At 37.8% G+C, this 25,091-nt stretch overlaps 2 protein-coding genes and 2 pseudogenes across 5 annotated transcripts; 2 read left to right on the top strand and 2 right to left on the bottom strand.

Moving 5' to 3' along the window:
- Positions 1-7,075: 7,075 nt before the first annotated feature.
- LOC137719696 (peptidyl-prolyl cis-trans isomerase FKBP20-1-like) lies at positions 7,076-8,881 on the top strand (annotated as a pseudogene).
- A 178-nt stretch (positions 8,882-9,059) lies between these two features.
- On the bottom strand, positions 9,060-12,296 carry LOC137720302 (E3 ubiquitin-protein ligase SDIR1). Of its 3 annotated transcripts, none has more exons than XM_088694729.1 (10): positions 12,102-12,296; positions 11,750-11,820; positions 11,517-11,657; positions 11,127-11,181; positions 10,987-11,039; positions 10,653-10,881; positions 10,385-10,499; positions 10,179-10,224; positions 9,861-9,986; positions 9,060-9,531 (listed from the first exon to the last, which is right to left on the bottom strand). In XM_088694729.1, the coding sequence occupies exons 3-10, from the start codon at positions 11,592-11,594 to the stop codon at positions 9,415-9,417; spliced, it is 819 nt and encodes a 272-aa protein (XP_088550855.1). In that variant the 5' UTR covers positions 11,595-11,657; positions 11,750-11,820; positions 12,102-12,296; the 3' UTR covers positions 9,060-9,414. The 3 variants fall into 3 exon arrangements, with proteins under 3 accessions (XP_088550855.1, XP_068315454.1, XP_068315452.1); XM_068459353.2 differs by lacking the exon at positions 11,750-11,820 and having other exon boundaries at positions 9,060-9,257; positions 9,377-9,531; XM_068459351.2 differs by lacking the exon at positions 11,750-11,820.
- A 1,894-nt stretch (positions 12,297-14,190) lies between these two features.
- On the bottom strand, positions 14,191-16,375 carry LOC137721565 (aspartic proteinase PCS1 pseudogene; annotated as a pseudogene). The gene is made up of 2 exons (XR_015962935.1): positions 14,766-16,375; positions 14,191-14,405 (listed from the first exon to the last, which is right to left on the bottom strand). The product of XR_015962935.1 is annotated as an aspartic proteinase PCS1 pseudogene (transcript).
- Positions 16,376-23,141: 6,766 nt separating this feature from the next.
- Positions 23,142-24,587, top strand: LOC148699048 (uncharacterized). Its single transcript, XM_088679375.1, has 2 exons — positions 23,142-23,563; positions 23,839-24,587. The coding sequence occupies exons 1-2, from the start codon at positions 23,279-23,281 to the stop codon at positions 24,568-24,570; spliced, it is 1,017 nt and encodes a 338-aa protein (XP_088535501.1). The 5' UTR covers positions 23,142-23,278; the 3' UTR covers positions 24,571-24,587.
- Positions 24,588-25,091: the final 504 nt, after the last annotated feature.

Here is a 25,091-nt window from a genome sequence, read left to right as displayed (position 1 = left end):
TGGGGAGATTCCCTTCAACTGTGTTGCAGCCTTGCAGCTGATGCAATTGTGGATCCGGTGAGCTTGGCTGACACAAGTAGGATTAATAATTCATTAAATTTGTATTTTCCTAATTTTTAATGTGAATCATGGATGTTAGGGATTAATATAAAATTGCGCAACTTGAAAGAAAGACGGTGGTTTTCACACTTCTATTTTCTTCTCCGACACTCGTTTCTCTTAATTTTCATGCTTGAGGCTAACGAAATGGAAGAGAAAAACGTGGTTTGAAAACCACGTTCTTATTTTTCTTCTTACAATATGATGTTCAATTGTAAGTAACTCTAATTTATAGATATACAACTTCGAGCTCGAATGTCGAAAGAAGTTTCAAATTCTAAAACAAGAAAATGAGCACACTGATCTATCCAACTGTTCACGTTGTTTATCATAATGCACAAAAGATGCCCTTTTCTTGCATTACAATTTCAATGTCGTACAAAATATGGTAAAAAAAGTTGTGTGCAACCAAAGCAAAGCACAATGCAATCAGCCTGCCACTTCTACCTCCAATGCTTCTGAAACCAAAATGACCCATTTGTCCTAGATATTTTAGGCGTTTGACCAGTGGAGGACCACTTTGACCACTAATCTGGTATGGCTGGACAGGGGTAGTCTTGGAACCTTAACCCTGGCTTCATCGTTTGTATATATTTCGGTATCCAGATTCCCAAACTGCTCTGCTCGACATGTGAGGGAGTCTGATTACTATGCATGTGAGGGGGCATTTTCGCCAACGCAAAAGTTTACAGCTGATTTTGTTCATAGTACTGTCATGTGTTCCAATCATACTGAAAAATCTCTCTTTACATTGGAAGTTTCATTTCGATGGTGATTGTGATGTCGTCATGTATTTGACCGTTCGTTAAAATAAAAAAAATAAAAAAAACTTTAACAAAAAGCTTAAGGTATTGTTTATTTTAACGAAAAATCACATTTTAACACTAAAAAATCAATCCTGGTACTATTCACTTTACCCTTTATTTTGTGTTTATCGTTAAAACTCAAAGTTTTCAAGCACTTTTCATTAGTTTTTCTTAACAAAATTGGAAGCTTTTTGAAATCTTAAAAGCTCGAAATTACTAAAATAAGTAATGTGACATTAATAATAATTTTCGGCTATTAAATTTGTAGATAGCGTTTAACCACAAATATATAATAGCTGAAAATTATAATGTCGCAAAATGCATCGGTGCATACTAGAATTTTTAGTGTTCGTGAGATGTGAAAACTTGAATTAGAAAAAACTGGTTATTGGTATTCGAGCGCATTGATAAATCTCTCGAGAAATGACATGGAAGGGAGTGGCAAGTTGGCCAACTGGCTGACACGGCAGCGGCAACATCTACACATGATTTACACTCAACGTCTTTCCTTGATAAGAAAGAAAGAAAAAAGAGCACGAATATTGCTCCAAGCAGATAATCCGTAATTTTCCTTTTTAAAAAAGCACAAATGTTGTTTTTCCTTGTGTTCCTAAACTTTTGTAGGAGTGCGCGGTCTAAATTTGATCGAGTTTATTCTAAAGTTGAGGAGCAATAAACGATAACACAACGATAATTGGTTCGATTGATTCAGTAAAAATTAACCATTGAGTAAGCTAAACCAAAACGAGCTAATTAAGGGTTTGTTAAAGTGTGTTTAAAATAATTGAAATCGTCTTTGATAAAAATGATTTTGGGTTCTAAAACTATTTTTAAGTTCTTGAAAGAAGCACCATATATGTACTTCTTACAAAAAGCATTTAAAGTGTTTTTCCAAGATTCACTTGGATTTCATAAATATTTTCATTAAAAATGCTTTTAATCATTTTAAAACGCCTTCAAACTAGCGTTAGTTTTAAATGATTTGTTCAATTTGGTTTGGGCGGTTCAGGTGCTGTTCAGGTCTAGTCTGTTTCTTTTTGGCTCCATTACTTACTGACTTACAAAATTTACATTTACATATATTATATAAGTAGTAGGTATAGGGTTAAATCTTCCATTAACTATGTCATGTTAATAATATTATGTTGTGTTAATTATGTGTCACTTAGTACTACGGTCTAGTAGTATTCTTCTTCACTTATAAGTGAGAGGTTTTAGTTTTGATTCTCACCAAATGCGAATTTGAAACACATTATTGCTTATTCAGATTTTTTTTTTAATGCAAAGATTGAAGAGAAATGCTAAAAGACTCTTCATGAATTATTTGTCATCTCGTATATTAACATTAATTTATGTGTCAAAATTCATAAAGAGTCTCACTCTTAACGGATTCTCTTTAGCTAGCATTTCTCAACTTTATATTTTGAGGTAGGGTTTTGTAAAACAGTAAGGCTAATCATAACTCGTGCATTACCGCTTCCCACGATTCTTTCCGTATGCCTTTTTGCTATTTCGTAGGCTTTTCTTTTCCTCTGTAGCTCTATCTCCTTCTTATTTTTTTCCTTTTATATCTTTTATTTATTGTTATTTCTATGGGTTTTGTATAATTTATACATCAATTGGTTGAGTAGGTCAAGGAGAAAGCTTTGCTTTGCTAAAACGTGATCACTTTTATGCACTTTAATTAGAGGCAATCAAACAAACATCAACTCAAAAGATCATGCTTGATTAGGGTTTTGACTGTTAATCATTGGGATTAAGCTTGGCGTGCCAAAGGATTCGAAAACGAACAAAAAAAGGGAGAAAAAAGGATCTCGCAGTGGACTTTGGAGAGGTAATCCAAGGACCCAATAGATTCATCAAGGAAAAAGTGAGAATCAAATCTTCACACAAATCTTAACCCACTTTTTCCTTTGGATGATTAGAAATGTTAGTGGATTTTTGGACGTCTTAAACAAAATGATCCTGAACTGTAGTTTTCCCACACACACTTGATGTTGAAGTATTGTTTAATTAATGTGAAAAGAGAACTACATGATATCAAAAGCTAGAGTTGTGTTAGTAGCAGTCGTTGTATGCATGTGAGTAGTTATAATCGATTTATACATTGTACGATTTGCTTGATTTAGCCACTGAGAGTCAATACGAAATCGATTAGTAACATCATGCTAAATGTAATGCATGATAAATATAACAGTTGTAAAATTTGTTAAGTACAACTGCTTATGCATAAGTTAATGAATGTATGTATTGTGAGTCCACCATGCATTAAAAAGTAGGGTCCAGAGTTAGGAAGCTTGTACGAGAGATTTTTGACACTTTGCAATTACAGACACTGGCCCACTCTTATCCATTTCTTTGGGGGCACCGATAAAGATTTTTCCATGCTTTGTGGCCCCATCATAGAAACCGAAAAGGGATCCTCTCCGGATCCCTTCCACCAAGTCCACCAAAGCCACAAATCCGGGCTTTTGAAATTTGATCTAAGAGCTACAAATAGGGGTTCACTTTAAAAGTTATAATAACTTTAGCCGTTGGATCAAATTTTAAAGACCTGGATTTATAGCCTTGATGAACTTGGTGGAAGGGATCCCGAGATGATCCCTTTCCATAGAAACCATACTAAGTACTTCCTCTAGTATAACACTTGGGAGAGAAAATAATATCGACTACCATTTTCTTTTCTTGCACACACTATCGAATACATGTTGATCAGTCACTAGTTTATATCTTTACCTTAACATAAATTATGCAACATGTGTTAGTCACTATGTGCTAGCTTAGAAATACAATGAAATGATTGAAAACATTTTTAGAGAAAATGTTTTTTTTTGCAAGAAGCACAAGTTATGTGTGCTCTTTTTAGGAAGCACTTTAAGTATTTTTCTAGGATTTACTTGTTTTTTTTAACTAAAGATTGGTTTCAAAAATATTTTTATCAAAAGTAATTTCAACCATTTTAAAAGCATTTTTAAACAAGCCCTGTATGCCTTTTCAAAAACAAAATAGCATGCGTTGAATTACTATTGCAGCATCAAGTGAAAATATGGGGCATAAAGTTAGGTCATCTTTAACCGAAGAGCTAAATATAGTATTGTCTAGAATTATAGCCCTACAAAAAATTATTTTTAAATTAACAGTGTTAGGTCATATACATATTGTGACATCTCACATCGCCCAGGAGAGTGATCCTTATATGTATATTCTCATCTCTACCTAGCACGAGGCATTTTGGGAGCTCACTGGCTTCGGGTTCCATGGGAACTCCGAAGTTAAGCGAGTAGCGCATGAGAGCACTCCCAGGATGGGTGACCTATTGGGAAGTTCTCGTGTGAGTTCCTAGAAACAAAACCTTGAGGGCGTGTTCGGGGCCCAAAGCGGACAATATCGTGCTACGGTGGTGGAGCGGGCCCGGGAAGTGATCCCCCCGGGCCTGGATGTGACAATTTGGTATCAGAGCCTAACCCTGGTCGTGGTGTGCTGACGAGGACGTCGGGCCCCTAAGGGGGGTGGATTGTGACATCCCACATCGTCCAGGGGAGTGATCCTTATATGTATATTCTCATCTCTGCCTTGCACGAGGCATTTTAGGAGCTCACTGGCTTCGAGTTCCATGGGAACTCCGAAGTTAAGCGAGTAACGCATGAGAGCACTCTCAGGATGGGTGACCCATTGAGAAGTTCTCGTGTGAGTTCCCAGAAACAAAACCGTGAGGGCGTGTTCGGGGCCCAAAGTGGACAATATCGTGCTACGGTGGTGGAGCGAGTTCGGGAAGTGATCCCCCCCCCGGGCCTAGATGTGACAATTTGGTATCAGAGCCTAACCCTGGCCGTGGTGTGCCGACGAGGACGTAGGGCCCCTAAGGGGGGTAGATTGTGACATCCCACATCGCCCAGGGGAGTGATCCTTATATGTATATTCTCATCTCTACCTAGCACGAGGCCTTTTGGGAGCTCACTGGCTTCAGGTTTCATGGGAACTCCGAAGTTAAGCGAGTAGCGCACAAGAGCACTCCCAAGATGGGTGATCCATTGGGAAGTTCTCGTGTGAGTTCCCAGAAACAAAACCGTGAGGGCGTGGTCGGGACCCAAAGCGGACAATATCATGCTACGATGGTTGAGCGAGCCTGGGAAGTGATCCATCTCGGGCTGGGATGTGACACATATATCATCTCCAATCGAAAGGGCTCAATAATTATTAGTTTTAAGTTTATATTTTAAATTTATCGGTTAATTTAATCAAACTACCCTCAAATGTTTTCAAATCTAAACATTAAATTTGAACTAATTATTACAGCAGATGAGCTGAACCACAAAAGGGGTTAGGAGGTGGCTACAATTGGTCACCTTGATGCTCAGTTGATTAGCTCTATTGAATTATAGTATAGTCATTTCATTAGAGATTAATTTTTTAACACATCAATCATTTTTAACTTTTGAATCTTTAGTCATCTCCATTGAAGACGTTCTAACCAACATTGTTGATTATCCTTTCTAATCTAAGCACGCGAATTATTTACCAAAATTGCAATTATCAGCAATTGGCATGGCTTTGGTTGATGCGCTGGCAGAAGAAGTAGAACATTCTGGAGTGGAGCTGTGTCTAGTCAACGGTCACATCACGGACACGTCGAACGACATGATAAGCTCTCTGGATCCCCATCCCTGGAATTTAATCGAAACATAAGTTAATCAACAGGTGGCACCCTGTCAACAAATAATCATCCAAAACACTCTCTGCCATTTTGGACCATTGCTCACGTGGAGCTTCATTTAGGACCCCACGATCACGAGAGATTTTTTTAACATAATCGGCATATAAGTTGATATATTATGTGTTACTATACAAATATTAGAATATGTGTGTTAAAAATTTAATAACTTAAAAAATAAAACTTCTCACAACTTACATAAAAATACGTGATGTATCATCTGTATTCCCATTATAATAAAAAATTTCTCCACGATCACGCGGAAACTGAACTCCTACGTGGGTCCCTGTCGGTGCATGCTTCATGCAGCGTCCACGTCATCAATGTTCGAGATTTTCATGTGAACTCAAAAGGATGGGCTTTTCGGGCCGAAATATGTGTAAAAGGGCCGGCCTTTTAGTTTTTAATCGGAGCCCAATGGCTATTAATGGGCCAGTGGTCATGTTTTATTTGTACGCTATTTTGTATGACCTTTGAAAAATTAAAGAAATTGACGCACCATTTTGTGTAGGTTTTGGGCTTTTTCATTCTACGCATAGTGTGGACTCAAATGGTCCATTTGTGTTCATTTTCAATATATTATAGTCGATATATATCTAATTGATATTTTTCTTTACTGATAAGTTTATGTTTAGTTTTATAGATGACAAGTTTAATATCAATTATTCATAGGGTAAATAAATCATATAGCTTGTTCTTTATGGTTTTTGAAAAATGATAGCATTCGTGTGTTAAATAATGTAGAGGGAATGGTGTGGATTCGCTTAAAATCTAATGATTGATTTTTATTATTATTTTTTTATATTATCTATTAGAGAAATGATTTCACACATATTAACCCACCTATTGAAAATTCTTGATTTCCCTAACTAAATGTTTGGATGAGATAAATAAACTTGAAAATTTAATAAAAATCAGAATTTATGAATTGACATACACCGACTCCTTTATTTGGATTCATAAACATAGAATTTAGAATTTTCGCATGGACAAAGAACTTGGAATTTAGGACTACCAATTCCCAAGTTTAAATTTCATGTAAACATGTGTCATTTCTAAATTTCTATGAGTGAGAGTTTAAAATAACGAATTATGTATTCAAATTCTGTTATTTTTTTTATGTTAATCAAACAAAGAAATTCACAAATCCTAAAAATAAAATCCCATCGTTTCAATTCGGTCATTTTAAAATTACTCAGTAACCTTAAATTTTCTTTATTACTGGCAAATCTGATATCGTACGCTACACGTGCGCGTGGGATTTCATTAAACATCGAAGTACAAAAGCCCCAAGTTTCTGCGTTGAGCACAATCTACGCCAAAACGCCCATGGCCACCGAAGCTCCCGACTATACCACCCGACTACACCAAAACGACGGGAATTGACTATAATGCCGTGGCTGGTTGTGTTCATTTGTTGTTGGTTTTGTGACAGTATTTTCTGGTTAAGTTGACTATAATGCCGCTCGTTGATGGTATTGACTATGATGCCGTGGCTTGGGATATTGCCGTGAAAACCATGAAGGTCGAAAAATACGCTTATCTTCAAGGAAATTTTGGAAGTGTTAAAAGTGTCCTGTTACATGTTTTCTCTTTTGTTGGTTGCATCAGGTTGGGGAGATTGCTAAGATCACTTGCAAGCCGGAACATGCCTATGGTAGTGCGGGTTCTCCACCAGATATTCCACCAGAGTAATGTCTGTGGAGCCGAAAATAATCAATAGGCGACACGTGGATTTTTAAGTGAAAAAGATAAAATTACTCTCGAGACACACCAAGTTTCCTACACTCGAGCAGCAGGCAAGCATCCCTCAACAAAGCCAAAAGTACCCAAAATAGGTAACAAATTTAAAATTATTTCATCTATCCTCATCTTATATTTCCTACAAGGTATTTACTCCATAACCTTCAAAACATTCTATATAAATTGAGTTAATTGGCCAATTAATGGATTTATTACCTAATTAATCCATTAATTGTCAAATAACTCACCCATTACACCCCAAAAAACACCCAAAGGCCGGCCACTCTATCCCAAAGAGGGCCGGCCATGCTCTATAAATTGGACCCTATTTTCTCTAAAAAGCTAAGTTACACACTCTTGTAAAACTCCCAAAAACTCTTCAAACACTTTTCTCTTTAAATTCTAACTTTGACATCGGAGGTTCTTCGGCCAAAGCACCCCCCCCCAAAAAAAAATCATCGTGGACGCGTGAGGCTTTTGACCTTGACCAAAGATGTTGATTGTTTTGTAGATGCAATTTTGTCAAATAAGGAAAAGGCGAAAATTTGCATCCACAATGTCATTGTTCTATTTTTATGTCGAAATTGTTTTTAATGGACACTAGGAATGCAAGTACTTCTGTTTAACTTAAAGATATATTTACGCATCGATGTACCAAAACAACACTGTCCAGACTTAATTCTTCACCAAACATGGATGGTATATGCTTATTGGCAACTATTACATCTTAGTTTATGATATAAGAGTTATTTAGTTGGTGATCTTTGATATCCTAACTTTAAACCTAGATATATGTTGAATAGATGTAAAATTTCCGGATGCATGCTGGAAAGAAAAGTACATAAACTCCGGGGGGTAAGACTTCGCCTTCGCCAGGAAGCCTTCACACGCGAGTACAAGCCAATTTGTGCATTGACTATTCTGGTTTATGGTTGCATCCAAGTGCTTGTAACAGTCTGCTTCAATTTGCTCGGTCAATTAACTCGATTTTCTTGTCACAAATGGTCTCTTTACAATGTCCTTGGAACTAATGCATTGTATATTACAAACGAATCCTGCAGTGCAACCCTTGTATTTGAGGTGGAGTTAGTTGCTTGCAATCCGCGGAAGGGATTAAGTTTGGGTAGTGCTTCAGAGGAAAGGGCTAGGCTAGAGTAAGCTATCCACTTTCATCTTCTCCGCGACTTATATTCCAGAGATATACTGCGAGTCATACCATCATCCTTACACTTTTTGTTGCTTCCGTCGAGATCTACCAACTTTTTCATCAAGGGTAGGTTTGATTGAATTTTTCATTGTTACTCACAACAGAGAGCTGAAGAAACAGAGGGAGTTAGCTGCTGCAAACAAATAGGAAGAGAAGAAGAAGAGAGAAGAGGCAAAAGCTGCGGCCGCCGCTCGTATTCAAGCCAAGTTGGATGCCAAGAAGGGCGGAGGAGAGGGAAAAGGAAAAGCAAAATAGCACTTAGTCGCAGACTCGCATGTTTGAACGAGGTTGATCCTTCTAACCAAGTAGATTCAATAAATTACTTTAGTTCGTGAGTCCGACTGAACAAACGATGACCCTTTTCCCTAGTTTAGTGTGTGCTATAAACTTGTGCCAAACATGTTTTGGATCAATAAATCGGCCCCGGTCGGTTCACCGAGGGACGCATGTTAGACTGGAAACTTCGATTGTTGTCCAAGTAAGGCACACTAACTTCAACAACGTCCCTCGCAACGAGTTTGCCCAAAGGCAGAAAACTTTTGGAGTGCTATTCAAAATATACACAACTTGGTTGTTTTGAGGGCATAATATTCAGCCATTCCAATGCCTATATATCAAGATAATTACAGCAATGCCAATGCTGGGCATAATCTGTGAATCGGATCCATCATGTGCCTGGATTTGGATCCTCCTGATCAAAGAGTGTGGGCCATTAGATTACAAATAAGGGGGTCCTTTTAAAATTATAATAATTATAGCCGTTGGATTTTCATCCAACGGTCCACACTCCTTGGTCAGGAGGATCCTCACCTTGGGCTCAGGAGAGGATCCAAATCCCATGTGCCTAACTATGTAGGTGGGTACCCTCCTTGTCCATTTTCATGCAACCCTGATCCTGCTCGAAATTTACACACCGGGCAGGTTCCCTGCTGCTTCAGCCATGGATCAATGCAACTAGCATGGAACTGCAGCAAAGCAACCGCGAAAAAACACGATAATAAAAAAAAGACTCCTCGAGTCCAATTAGCTAGAGATCAACTCTTCGGATGATGCGTTTTCAGTTGACAATTTGCGTGAGTGTCGCAGAGTGTCTGGTTAGGGAATGTGTGTGTATGTGTGAGTGTGTGCTGGGTCGAGAGGAACTAGATGCATTTTGTAGTTGGAATCAATCACACATTTTGACTCAGCATCACAAGAATTTCTTTGCAAACATTTTAGTGTAGCAAAAACTCCCTAAAACTCACAACTGAAAATTACAGGAAGATGGAAAAAATGTCTGAAAAGAGAACCGAACCTGATGCAAGCATGGAAGGCTGCGGATTAGTTCTCCCACAGTAACTTGCTCCAGGCAAACGCTACAAGTCAGTTCATCTTCCATTGCTTTTGTGCTGCCAACAGCGTCGACAGTTTCTTGCTTCTTCTGCAAAATAGATTAGAAATATACGACGGTACAGAATAAATGCAATGCTATCATATCATATGAGATAATAATGTACGCAAGTTTCTTCTGTCTGTACTCATACAAATTGAAATGCAGGAACATCTTTATTTTTGAAGGGTTGCAAAAGGGTGAAAAATACAAAAGGAAACAGGGACAATATATAGCCAATACCTCAGAAGGTACTGAAGATGAAGCTTGTTGCATCGACGAAGCGCCACTGCATACAAACAAAACCATTATAAAACAAACGTATTCAAAATGCAACGGCTAAACAACTATGATTCAATTCTTTTTTCATTTGCCCCTAAAATCTGCAACTCTGTTGGTCTATCTCAGTCACTCAACAAAAATAAAAAATAAACAAATAGAGAACTTACTTTTGAGGACCCACAGCCTTGTATTTATGGACTGGAAGAGCATTTATCTCTTCCTCACTCATAGAAGAAGCTGCTGGAACATTATCGGAATCCAGAGCTCGCAAAGTTTCGTAATCTGGTATGCAACAGAAAAGTATTTAGCATAAAAGTAAAGGCATGTAAACAACGTTAAGAGAAAAATCTATGGTTTGGCTAATTAAAAATATTGATAGCCATGTATTGGGTTTCAAGATATAAAAATCATTTTAGACGGGATATAACTACCAACCTAGGTCATCAAATTCCCGGTCAAGAAGTGCAAGCTGAAGTCTGAGGCCTTGAAGGCGCCCTCTTGTTGCTAAGCTAATTGATGGTGGCATACGCAACCGCAATTCAGTATGACCAAGAAGGCCACTGGCTGACGCTGCATGAGCCTGTGCTTGAGCTTGAAGTTGTTGACAGGTTGCATACATCCTTAATGTTGTAGCCATCAAAAAGACACCAAGAACTAGCCACAGCTACATGCATAAGGATGTTTAAATTTCTCATATAACAATCTAACGAACAGCAACCTTGACCAGTAAAAGTAGCAAAACAATTTACACATGCTAGAAAGACAATACCAGAAAATTCGGTGACATCTGGTGTGAGTTCAGTATCATGAACAGCAAGAGAACTGGCAATTTGCAAACATATAAACAGAAATTAGAACCAACTAACATAATTACAAGACTAAAAAGACAAAGGATAGGATTATAAGTACCTGTGACAAGAAAAGCAAGTGAGTTGGAATTGACAGAGCGTGGTGGATGAACACGCTGATACAAAACAGCCAATATCAATAAAAATTACACTAATAACTTTGCCCCCTGTTTCCCTAGATAATTTACACAGACACTCGCCATAAATTAAACCCCATAACTCACCCTCCACCCTTGCTCTCAAGGGGGAGAAGGTGAAATTAGGCCCAAAGGGGATTAGCAACTGCGAAAAACAGCTCAAATTGCATACACACTGACCATCGATTAAACCATGAAACTGAAACCTCCACCCTTATTCTTAAGGAATAAGGTAAAATTAGAGCCAAATGCAATAGAAACTAACAACTATAGCCAAGACCATATACAAAACTTGTGAAAGACAAGAAATGTACCATTGCACGCCGCCCTGGTATGAATTCCGGGAACCCACTTTCGATATCCGCTCTGCTGCCCCGGAACACAAAACTCATGATTGTTGAGTTCAAAAGCCCTCTGCTGAAACTATGAACTCACTGACTTTCCAGTTCACTGAACTGAAACACGCAAAAAAAATATGTAAACATACATTCAGTAATGCTCTTAATTCAAAAACAAAAAGAAGCTAGTTTGATGCAAAAAACCTAACTCAAGATTCCCAATTGACTTGCAGTAAAAACTCACGACTGAAATAACTAAGATCCAATTAACTTCAAATTCCTGATAAAAAATCACATATCAACAAAACCCTAATCCGCAAATCACAAATCAACAAATCCCTAATCCCCAAATCACATTCCCTAAACTATACAATTAACAAAAAAAAAAAATCTTTTAAGAAAGAAGAAAAAAACAGTAATTCAGGTCGCAATTGAATGCTGTGAGAGATTAAGAATTACAGAGGCAGATTGGACGAAGCCTTTCATAATTTATGATCAAGAAAATTAAAACGATCAGAGATCACGAGGAGACTGAGAAATGCGAGGAGATTAAAGACTTGCCGGGAAGAAACGACTTTAGATTGTTCAGATTACATAAACCGGCGGCGTTTCACGAAAACGCCATGCAAACGTTTCTTCGGTGGAAGAAAGGGAGCGAGTTGGAGCGTGCAGAGATTTGAGTCGACTCGGACGCGTTTTGCCTCGTGTACTCTGTTTGGTTAGTCTGATAAAGCTTATTGTTTTGTCTGTCGGACTGTTTGGTTAGTCTAAGAAAGAGATTAGTTCAATTACTGTTTCGTCACGACGCCGTTTGTACTCTGTTTTTCCACTTGGAACCTGGGCTGGGCTGTTACGTCAAGTGTTACAATATAATCGAATGAAAATAAATTTAAACTTTTAATACAGTGTCATTACACTTGGGATGTGTTTATTATGTTGAATTATTTCGGACTAGATTAACTTTAAGAATCAAGCTAGATTGGCTTGACATGGACTAAGTAGTATAAAGATACTGAAATATTTGGTGCAGCATCATACTAAACGACGGATTAAATTATTTTAGAGTCTTTTTGTCATTTTAAACTCATTTTATTAATATTTTGTTATTATTAATACACACTGCATTTTGTTCATCTGGTTTGCATTTTGTTCATCTCAAGCCCAGATTTTCTCCCACTAATAATCAAAACCATAAACTTTCTCTTATTTTCATTTGCTTTCTCTTCAATTAAAACTCATATTTCTCTTCTTTTAATTTATTTTCTCTCCAGATCAAACCCAGAAAAATCCCAATTTTTTTTTTCAATTTGTAGAGGCTTGGTCGTCGGATTTGCAATTGATTTCTATTGATCTCTGCCAATCAATGACAAACTTGCTGACGCATCTTCCCGGCGGAGTGCTTAACGGCCTTGAGAAGGACGCGACGGTCGGAGAAGAAAAGCTTAATGGCGATGGATTGGAGATATGTGGAAGACGACATAGGAAGTTGAAGCCTCAGCATGATGATGATGCAAAGTGTTGGTCTTTGCAATCCCATCCTTTTTGCCCCGGCCTCGCTAAGCCTAACTAGTGAAGAGTTTAGTCGGAACGAGTCCGAGGTAGTCCTATTAAACTCAGTCCTGGCTTGAAGCAAACACAGATTAATATTCTTAGCTACGCCAGTCTAGTCCAGTGAGCCTTAGTGAGTGCAAACATACACGCTTTTGGTGTACTGGGTCGTGTTCCAGCACACTAAAAAATATCTCTCTTTCAAGATTCCACAATCAGTATCCTGTCTTAAGCACACCATTCTTTCTGATCTGTTGGAGATTCATTTTGTCTTTATATTTGTTTTACACTTATGTTACACGGTGATTGTTCCTATTTAGAGATTCCACTGACGATGCTCTTAGTAATACAATTTAATAGTAATCATTTCATTGGTAAGTAAAAAGATTTCAAGTCTTATTTTCGAGAATAGTGAGTTTTCAACTAATTTATTCCATCATCTTCATGCGTAGATATATCATTGTATATAAAAAGAAGAAAATAAGTAATTAGGTTGTTTATTAGGGAGAGCAAGTTCAATGTAATAGGTTCATCATCATGTGCCGTTTCAATCCAATAACATATTATATGAAAAACTAACTCATCATCATGTGCCGTTTCAATCCAATAACATATTATATGAAAAACTAACTTACACATAATATGATATTATTAGATCTGAACGCCACAACAGAGGCAATCACGTTCCATGTAAGTCTTCATATAGAATTGCCATTGCATAATTACAAAATCACAATTCAGCCAAAGAAATTGAAGTGCGAAAATTGATGTATGATTCTATACTACAAATCAAATAAGCTAATGTTTTACATTGGGGCACTCAAAGTTAGAAAGCAAATTGTGCAATTCCATGAATCCTGATAGATTAGCATCTTTGTGCAGGCGTGAAATTTTTTTTAAATTTACTATTAACTCGACACGAAATGATACAAAAATAACAAATTCGAATTAATTCGTTAATTAGTAATGTCATTATCAGATCATACGTTAAAATAATAGATATTATATGTAAATGACACAAATACGATCTATTTGCCAAGTCTAACATTAGGCATGATAATTTTAGGTATAGCCTATTAAGCTGACACAAAAAGATAAACTGTTAACGAGTCGGTCGTTACCGAATCATCTCTTAAGAATTCATAAGGTTATTGAGTTTGACACGTTATAATTCGTTATGATAATAAATATGACACGAAACAACATAACCCACTTGTCTAATCTACCCTTCATCATCCACCTGGGTCCCACAGACAATCCAAAATCACCATTGGAGTTGGAATCTTGGGAAATGGACACTGCACCCTCCTGCCGTCACTGAAAAAAAACTCAATTACCCCAACTGAGATTCAGAGAATCTCACTGTTAACAAAAATTTAAAATTAAAATTACTAAAATAGTAAAATTAAACTATTCGAAAACCAAAAACAGTACCCCCCCCCCCCCAAAATTTTTGGTAATTACCCAAATTATCCACATATGACCACATAATATCTGAACAAAATGGGCCACCTATCCAGTACCAACACTATGTTGGCCTCATCATGGTCCATTCAAAAGACTTATCTACGTCCAATATTCTAAACTAATAACGTAAGATACAAACTGCAACAGTATTTAAACCAATAGCACAATAACAATTATTTTTTGTTATGATGCGTTATTAATTTAAGATACCTTTACAATAACATAGTCGAAGTGTAAGTTATTCTCCAGAAATAGACCCCACCAAAGATTTGCCAGCTCAGACCCAGCAGGGGTCCCACTTAAGCACCTAGAGACCAAGCTTTTGACTTGCAAGTTCACACCTAACCTCAGCCACTCCCACCCTAGAATTTTCCAAATCAAACTCCATCCACACGTTCTGCTGATGATAGTGACCAATCACAAACGCCTGTATGCCCAGCAAGTCAGAGTTCCCATATGTGAAGCAATACACCTGATTCCCGCCCCTCACCATTCCCGGCACCCGATACAGCAGCCTTTCCCCCGATACGCTCATCTCGGCCCCCCGAAACATCAGTGTTACTGTCGGCAACGCGGGCAGACTCGGCCGGTTCGTCGGGACTTGGAAACACAAATCCATCGCTCCTTGGAACACAAAATTCGGGTCGTTCAAAAGGTTAAGCACCGGTTTGGTCTGCTGAGTGAATTCCTTTTTCAGCGCGGTGTAAACCGGACCGAGTAGGAACGTGAACTGGGTTCCCGAGTCGACCATTGTTTGACCTGCCCCGGAATGGTCCGGTACGAAAACGGACTTCGGGAGCAGTAACACCTTCCCTCCAACCCGGATCCCCTCCAGCTGGACCGTGTACGCTACCCGGTCGAAGTACGGCAATGGGGTTGAAATATGAACCAGTGGGGTGTAATTTAACGGTTTGAGCCAATCGAACTTCGCTTCCCCGAAAAGCAAAACACCAGACGAGTCGCGACCCGATATGCAGTAGGAAAATTTCGGAAATCCCATCTGTGTAACGAAGGATAATGAACCGCGGTTCATGCCCATTAACCCGGTTGTCTTGGAGTCCTCATCAGCGTTCGAACTGGATCCGGAATCCATGCACCCGAATATGGTACCGGGTTGGGCGGACGACCCGAGATTGAAAGTTTCCCGTGCGAGGTTACCTTCCATGGAGGAGGCGTCGGCGTAGGAGAGAATGGAGTGGCAGAGCTTTTTCGGGTCGCAGGAAACGGGTATGGGGAAGTCGCGGGTTCGGGTCCGGCAGACGGGGGAGGAGCAGGGGACTGGGGAGTAGGACTTGGAGGCGAGTGGATTGAAGACAGAGTTGAAGTTGGGGGCTTTTTTGCAGCGAAGCCACGAAAGCTCGCTGCCTGTGTCGAGGACCATGGTGACTTGCTGCGGTGGAGAGCCGACGGAGAGGGAGATTGTGAGGGTGACGTTGTGGTGGAAGGAGAGCTTGTTGGTGGATTTTGGGAGGGACCCCTGTGGGAGGGTCTGTGTTTTGAGGGGCAGGATTAGAGTTTCTGGTTTTGGTGCAGAGAAACAGAGGGTGGTGAGGAGTTGAAGAAGGAGGAGGGCGAGGAGAATGGGCATTGTTCTGCTGAAATTACGAATCGGGGAACTGAATTCGAACGGAATGTATGTTTTTTTTTGTTGGAGTTGGGATTTGAACGTGTTGGTGTTGCAGGGGAGTTTGAGAGAGAGTTTGTGGCGGGGTCTTTGTATTTGTTGTAGGTGTGCGTGTGAATGGGGCGAATGGTCCGCGTGAGGAGACATTTTCCCACGTAGCCAGAATACGAGTAGAGTACACCGCATAACATTATACAATGAAACTTACTTAACAAAGAAAACTTTTTTCACTTATATAATAACATGTAATATATCATCCGTATTTCGGACACAATTGGTAAATTTCTGCTTGCTAGTGTGTGTGAGTGTGGTGTCTTGTAGGTGCTCTCTCTCTCTCTCTCTCTCTCTCACAAAATTTGTTTTAAGATACTTATTACATGCAAATCTCATGATTATGTATTTCTACCAAATAAAAGTGAGATGGCTAAGAAAATAAAAGAGATGTTACGCAATCAAAAGTTTTGATTTTATTGCTAGGGGTTTGTAATTAATCAAGTTCTCAAGAGCGCTAACTTTTGTAATATTAAACAATTAAGAGCATTTATTTATAAAACCGATATTATCTGTTAGGAGTTATAATGGATTTTTTTGTATTTTTAGTTAGGGGTGTGCGGCTCACACACCCCTTGATAATTTATGTCCGCTGATTTTCTTCAATTTATTTGATCCGACGGTCGAAAATTAAAAAAATGTGTGAAAAGTAAAATGGTGTGTGTGAATATCACACTCCTTTAGTTATTACCTTTTTGTTTCCGCCTCCTCAAGAGCAGGATCCCGGCCTAGATAGAGCTCAAAGCCAACATATATTCACGTTAAAGGGAATATCATTCCTTTACTTACAATCTAGTAATCTTTAAATGTTGCCTGAGATCAATGGTGTATTTGGTAAGCTCTACCAATATTCATCTCTAGAGCCAGTCAGATGCTTTCATTCATATTCCGTCTAAGCTCTCATAAAAATTTTGTATTCAAACATCCCTCACGTACATAATAGTTATACGATTGACAGCTTGGTTTTTGCTCTTCTACTTTCTTTTGCTTGGTGAACAATTTAAAGGTCGAATTATATTCTGTAAAATTAGACAGCTGCTGTTTTTTCATTTGCTTGTTGGTTACGAGCCATGAATATATATATTAGTGGCTGGACTGTGCTTAATTCTTTTCTTTCTCGTTGATTAAGCTTCGAATCCAACCACCCCAAAAAGAGGATTAAAATTGAAAATAATTATTCATCTATTACTACTCCATAACAATCTTGTTCGTAAATAAAGTTTCAAATCAAATCTCCTTGTGGAGAAAGCATCACCTCAATTATGCTCTGATTTCCTTCAATTTTTAGTGTAAATTGCACTAATTTTTTTTTTTTACAAAGTATATTGCGCTAATTTTAGAATTTTATTTCCATGAGTCAATGATTTTTTTTTTAATTTACATTTATTTTGTATTTTTTTACTGCTTTTTCAGAAATAGTACGATACTCATTATATTAGTGAGTGAATAAATACAAACACAGATAGAGTGTTTTATACAAACACAAATAGGGTGTTTTTTACGTGGGTTCAATAACGACAGATGATCTCTCTAGCATTTTATATATATATATATATCTCTAGCATTATTCGTTATTAATTTGAGTCTCAACTTTTTTTTTTTTTAATACATCAGTATTTTTACACTAAGCAAAAGGGGAGTTTGGCTAAGCCACACAATGGGCAACCTAATTTGATATCGAATTTGTATCCACGAGATTCAAACCTAAGACCACTCACTTCCAAATGAAGAGGAATACCACCAGACTGTAGTACTGAGTGGTGAAGCTCGACTCTTAAACCTTATTAGTAGACAATTATTTGATTAACTATTAAACATGTATTTGTTTGGACCCAAAATATTAGACATGGTCCGAGTACAACTTTGAGTTTGGCCCAAAATGAAGACTGCCAGCACCTACATCTATTCTTAATGTCTAGCTCAGAAAGAGATAGTCGAGTCCTAATTAGTATTTGATTCGTTGGGGATCAAGATTGGATCCGGTTGAGTCCAAAAGTGAGTGAGATTGTTAAGGATTAGAATGAACAATGATAAGGTTCGTAATAACCGGCTAATCATTGAACAATGATAAGGTTTGTAATATCCGGCTAATCATTGTTCATAGCTGATCAAGATCTATAATGAATTAAACATGAAAGAGAGCTAGATTCAAAGTCTTAAGCCTAGTAGGAATGGCCGAGCTTTACGCAGATGTAACGACCTATCCCCAAAAATTATAGTTTTTATAATTTTAAAATGTGAATTTACGAAAATGCCTTTCGAGGCAAATGCGTTGACTTTTGTTGGCCACCTTGTCATGTCACGTAAAATCTGTTTTCTTGGCGTATTTGGGTAGTACTCATTGACATGAGCGCGTGAGCGCAAACGGAACATGATTTGGAGCTATAAAGAAGAAGTTATAGGCGAGTAAAAATAGGGACAAAATAGTCATTTAAATATTTTCTGGAATGCTCCAGATTTTTGGAACAAAATCTGGAAAACCACGTGTGTGACCCAAATTAAAGGGAAGAAAAGATGGGTGGTGGAGATGAAATATAAATGAGAGAAATGAGGGGCGGGACGCCCGATCAGAAAGAAGGGAAAAAGAGAGTGACCAATGGGGAGAGAAGAAAGGAGGGGAAAGGAGAGAGTGGAGGAGCACCGGATCACCCTTGACCTAGTTCCTCCCCTCGACTCGACCTACATTTGCAACAATTTTCGACGGCTTTTCCGTCCATTTTCCAGGCGATTCACGGCCTACCCCCACTACCAAACACCTACCCAACCTTCCCTCGTTCATTTCCATCCAAAACTCACCTAGATTGACCCTGTTTTGAGAAAGAACGAAACTCGTGGGTTCCGAAGGTGTCACGGCGGAGATCCGCCCATCGTGAAAGCATTGTCGACCATTACCACCATCAAACCACTCACCTTGAACCCAGGAACAAAGCCCAAACAAGTTTAGGGGTGTCAGAGTTCGAATTGAGGTCGAATCAAAACACACCCAAATCTAGGGTTTCGACATGTTTTCATGAAATTAGGGCTTTTTCCGACCAAATTGGCCTTGGTCGCAAATATGAAAGTTGTTCCTCTCATCAAGATCTTTATTTTTGTCAAATTTGGAAATTTTTGGAGATGTTGGATTTTCCGACAAGTCGGGACGGCCGACCGCCAAGCACGGCGGCACGTAGAGGAAAACCCAAGGTTCCTTGATGTGGCAAATTTGAATCTGCCATTCTTTTTCCAAAATTATAACGTTTTAGTATAGTTTTACTAAAAGGTTCCTAATTGTGTTTAGGCATGTTGGCGGGAAATGATCACATTCTCGATAGTTCAAGCAGCTTTCGGGCAATGGAAAACTAGTGAGTGGACCCCTTCCTAACCTATATATTTTTATAAATATTACCTAGCATACATGGCATAGTTTGTGATTTGAATATGATTTATATTTTATGGATTTCTATATTATGATTTATTTAATTTACGTTTTAGGAAACGTTATAAACTATTGGTTTTACACTTAGAAAATGTTTAATACTATTGTTTTTATGCCCTATGAAATATTATGGAATGTGATTTATGAGAATGATTTGAGTTGGATAGCTTTCACGGTTTTATATGATTTATGAAACGAGGGTTGAGTTTTTGAGCTTCGATGTTTTGATACGATGTTTTAAGTTATGTTTTCGATACTTACCTAGTGGTTTATCATACGGCACGTCCGCACACCATGGGTATTGTCTATGGCCATAAGACACAAATGATGGAAGAGTGAGATATGATATATTATATATACCCCCAGCTTCATTGCCGAAAGCGGTGTCGAACAACTTCACTAGCTGCATCTAGTGTCGGTGTGGATGTATGCTATTTTATACAACTTCACCTACGAGTGATGGACATGTTATTCAGCTTCACCTTCGGGTGATGGATAGGTTATTCAGCTTCACCTTCAGGTGATGGACAGGTACTGCCTTCGAGCGATTATGATACCCTTAGTTGATTACTTTACTGATGAGATTTACGGATTTGCCTTCGGACGACGTTTTCAGCATTTTTAAGCATGGTTTTATACGTATCGATTTTGCAAACATTTTTCATTGCATGCTAGGGTTTTCATAAAACCTACTATGTAGTATTATATATATACGTTTTCCAAATAAGGGGTTATTATGTTCAAAAGTAAAATATTTTCCTATTATTAGTACTAATATTATAAACTTTGGTCCACTCACCTTTTCTGTTTTGCACCCCCTTCAGGATTTATATTCGAGGCACATGATCCCGGCATCAGGACTCTACAACATAGATATTCTTGAGTCTTCTCAGTATAGGTATCATTTTTTTGTTCGTACCTTTTCATAATAATTCCTTCCATATTATTCTTAGTAATTGTACGCTCTGAACACGATTCTGCATCGGTTTATATATTTTTAATTAAATATTTTATTGGTATGCATGTTTTTAATGGCTTCATCACTCTCGGGTGTCGGCCAGCACGTGCCGACCCTGGTATTTGGGAGTATTGAGGTTGGGGCATGTCAGCAGAGGTCAGGATAGTTTGGTGCCGAGAAGTACAACACAGATAGGAAGCTACTACAGCATGTTGTAATAACGTGAAAATCATTCCTATAAATTGAAGAGGTTCTACAACATTTGCTGGACCTTCAACATAACACACATATCTGCCCTACACAATTTATTGCTTTATGCGAAACCCTCTCATCTTTGAGATAACACCGACATTCCTAACTTCGTCAAGCATATCTTCTAGTTTAGATAAACAACATTGTAGTTGAAAAATGACAACATCTTACAGTTTGGATAAATAACACTGGAACTATATCGTCAGGCGATCGATCTGTGCTTTACAGTTTGGATTAACAGCACTGCTCCAAGTTCGGTTGACTATCTATCCAAATTTGTCAACAAGGGATCTCTCAGTCCTTGTTGAAATGGGTCATCTTATTAGTCTCTCAGTGAGTGAGGTTTTACCAAGTTACATTGTTCGATACATTAAGGTCGAACCCATTTTATGATTGAATATTCACAAGTGCATTTAGACTTCGACACTCCAATAGCTGAACTACATTTTCGATCAAGACATTTAACTCTTTTGAATATTTATGTCCATACAGTCTGTTATCAATTCAATGAACTTATTTAACTCTTTTGAATATTTGTGTCCATACGGTCGAACCCATTTTATTTTCTCAGCGAGTGAGGTTTTACCAGTTGGCACGTCACGTATTCAATCGAAAGACATAGTTAGCTAATTAGTTATTCGACATACGCAACAAATAAGCTTAGTTGTTTTTAAGCTCAACAGTATTATACTACCACCGGCATTAATATTAATGTTGAAAATTTCGGCATACATGTAAACTCTTGACTTTGGTCTTGAAGGCAGCCTACCCCAACTACTTGTATCAGTCCAAATGTCACTCAAAACCTTTTACTTTAATCAGAAATGCTTTATTGCATGCCAGTCTTGACTTACCATATACCATGTTTTTCATTCAGTCAATGTAACTTCTATCATTTAGACCCTCGTCAATCATTGTCTTAATATTCAAATTTAGAATTTAAATGCAAACTATAACACGATAAATTATACTGTTAAATTGTTAATCTTGTGTCGTCTAAATTCAATTTGAGTCACTAATACTAGCAGTATCATTCCGATTTATTCTTATGTTCTACAATCTTTGGTGGAAAATGTTTTTCATTCTAGATAAATCTAGTTTCGCTCAAATGTAGAGTCTAAATAATCCAAAAATCTGTATTTATCGAGAATTGATCAATGATTGGAGTACCCAATTATCCACCAAATAAAGAGCGATAGCTCATGCACTCTAATCTCATCTAAAAGCTTGAATACCACTTAAGTAATTTGCTGGTTCCGACAAGGATAAAATCTTCAAATAAATTTGAAGCACACCTAATACCAAACAGATAGAGACTGAAATGGAATCGTGTGGGTTCTCTGATGAAATCACAATACCTAGGCATGCTTTGACTGGAGCAGTGTCAAAAACTAAATGTCTCACAAGAAAGATATAGCTGCGAGCATGTGGTGATAATCTTTAGACCTAATAGTTTGAAGGCTTCAAGTTACATGCATATATATTAAGGAACTTTAACGAAAAGCTCTCGGTACTGTTTACTTTAATGAAAAATCCATATTTTTACACTAAAAAATCAATCATAGTACTATTCACTTTACCCTTTATTTTGTCCTTATCGTTAAAACTCAAAGTTTTCAAACCATTTTCATTAGTTTTTCTTATATATTATCAGAGCTTCCATGGCCAACCACATGTCCCTGAGTGCGTCCATTAGCTTGGTTACCCTAAGAGCAGCTCCACCGGAGCTTTTTTAGCCCAGCACCAAGTCCAAATAACAGCCCGGCATGCAGGGAAAGTGCTCCAGCCCGCCAACTTGCCTGGCACCCAGCCCGTGCCAGTCAAGAGCCCAGCCCAAAATGGACAGACCCATTCCCCGGTCTGTTTCTGGCGCGTGCACAACACGCGGGAGGCGTCGCGAGTAGCCGACAGCTTTGCAGGCGGTGGGGCCCGCGCGGCAGGGCAACTTGCAGTCGTCCGGGGTGAAGGATACGTGGCCTCCTCATAGCCGTTGGATTTCCAACGGCTAGTTTTTTAGGCCGTTGGATTTCCAACGGTAAAAAAAATTTGAATTTCAATTTTAAATTGGACCGTCCGATCACAGATCAACGGTCCACGTTTATTTCACCAAAAATTTAAAAAAAAAAAAAAAAAAGGCCCAACGGTCAGAAATTTGACCGTTGGCCACGTGGCGTAATGAGTGCTGTTGGATTTGATTATTTTTCAAATCCAACGGTCCCGATTAATTACAACATTAAAATTTATTAAAAATTAATTAAAAAATGTCAAAAAAATTTTAAAAAATACAGAAAAATTTTAAAAAATTAATTTTTTTTTTCTATAAATACCTAACCCTCATCTTCCACCTTACACCACATTTCAATATTTTCTACACTTTCTACACTTTCTACATTTGAATATTTTGTACACTTTGAGAGAAAAAAATGACTTCGTGGAAGCTCAGTGAAGATGTTACGTTGTGTGAATGTTGGGTTCGCACTACTCATGACCCGATTACGGGTAATGAGATGGATAAGCGAGAAATGTGGAGTAAAATTACGAAATCGTTCAACGATGTACATGGAAAAGATGTACATGGAAAAGATGCCAGATCTAGTCAAGGTCTTCAAGGTCGTTGGAAAAAACTCAACGCATCCTTTACTTGTTGGAAAAACGCCCTCTCTCATGCTTCTGGTAATTTGCGTAGTGGGACAAGTTTAGCGGATGAGGTAACAATATTTTTATTTATTTATATGCATTCCACCCGATTTGATTATTTTAATTTATTTAATTTCTTATGTAATTTTTATGTAATATGCATTCCAAATACTTATGTAATTTTTATGTACTTTTTATATAATTTTTATGCATTCCACAATTCTTATTTAATTTCTTATGTAATTTTTATGTAATATGCATTCCAAATTATGTAATTTTTATGTAATTTTTATATAATTTTTATGCATTCCACAATTCTTATGTAATTTTTATGTAATTTTTATAGACACTACAAGCACAAGCATTCTACAATGCAAAGAACCATAACAAATCATTCAACAAATGGGAATGTTGGCAAATTGTCAAAGATTGCCCTAAATACCAAATTGTGGCAACCGGTCCAGAAGTTGTCATGCACGGTATGGGTCTACACAGTTCGCCAGAAGCAGACACAGCCGAACAAGAAGCCAACACATTTGAAGACACGGAAGGGATACCTGAACAAGTGCCAGAGACCCAACCGACTCGTCAGTCCCTCAGGCCTCAAGGTAAAAAGGCATCAAAGAAAAAAGGTAGTTCTTCCAAAAATGACTACACTAAATATATGGAGGAACTTACTCGTCAAGGTGAAATGAACATGGCATGGGAAAAGGCTAGAGATGAGGAAAAAGCTGCTGCTGTGGCAGCAATTATTGCAGCTACTGAGGCTCGTGATGCGGCGTCTGAGAGACAAAGAGAAATAGTTAATCGAGAGAACGAGATGATTAGAGAAGCACTTCATCGAGAGAATGAGATGCTTAGAGAAGAAAGGATGGCTCAAACAGATCGTGACACTATGAACAAGTCTCTAGTAGGACTGTCTCCGAATTCAAAATATTTTTGGACATCAGAAAAAAGAGATGTCGTGCGAAGGAGGCGTGCAAGAGATGCCGAAACAAGTCAAGGGGGTTCCAGCTACAGAAATCCTAGCAACCAAGATCCTAGCACCACATATCCTAACTCCACAGACTTTGTATAATTTCGCATTTATTTGTACTACTTTACTTAATTTCTTATGTAATTTCTTATTTATTTTTAGAACTTTATTTAATTTCTTATGTAATTTCTTATTTATTTTTAGAACTTTATTTAATTTCTTATGTAATTTCTTATTTATTTTTAGAACTTTATTTAATTTCTTATGTAATTTCTTATTTATTTTTAGAACTTTATTTAATTTCTTATGTAATTTCTTATTTATTTTTAGAACTTTATTTAATTTCTTATTTATTTTTAGAACTTTAAAACACCATTTAAACTTAAAACACCAAATAAAATTACATAACCTCACCATTTAAACTTAAAAAAAAAGCAAACACACTAAATAAGATCACTTAAAAAACAATACACTTTATTCTTCAACCACAAGCCTTATTTTAATTATCTTCGCCTTCGTGCAATCTCCACTGATGGTCAATCAAGTCATTCTGGCGGGCTATGTGCCAGTATGGCTCTTGCAATGAAGTGTATCGTTGAACGATCAATTCATTGTAACGTCCA

The sequence above is a fragment of the Pyrus communis genome, chromosome 1, assembly GCF_041283825.1.
Source record: "Pyrus communis isolate YQ-2024b chromosome 1, ASM4128382v1, whole genome shotgun sequence".
In the NCBI taxonomy this organism is placed as follows: domain Eukaryota; kingdom Viridiplantae; phylum Streptophyta; class Magnoliopsida; order Rosales; family Rosaceae; genus Pyrus; species Pyrus communis.
Note: the sequence above shows the minus strand (reverse complement) of the source record. Positions and strands in the feature narration are given on the sequence as shown.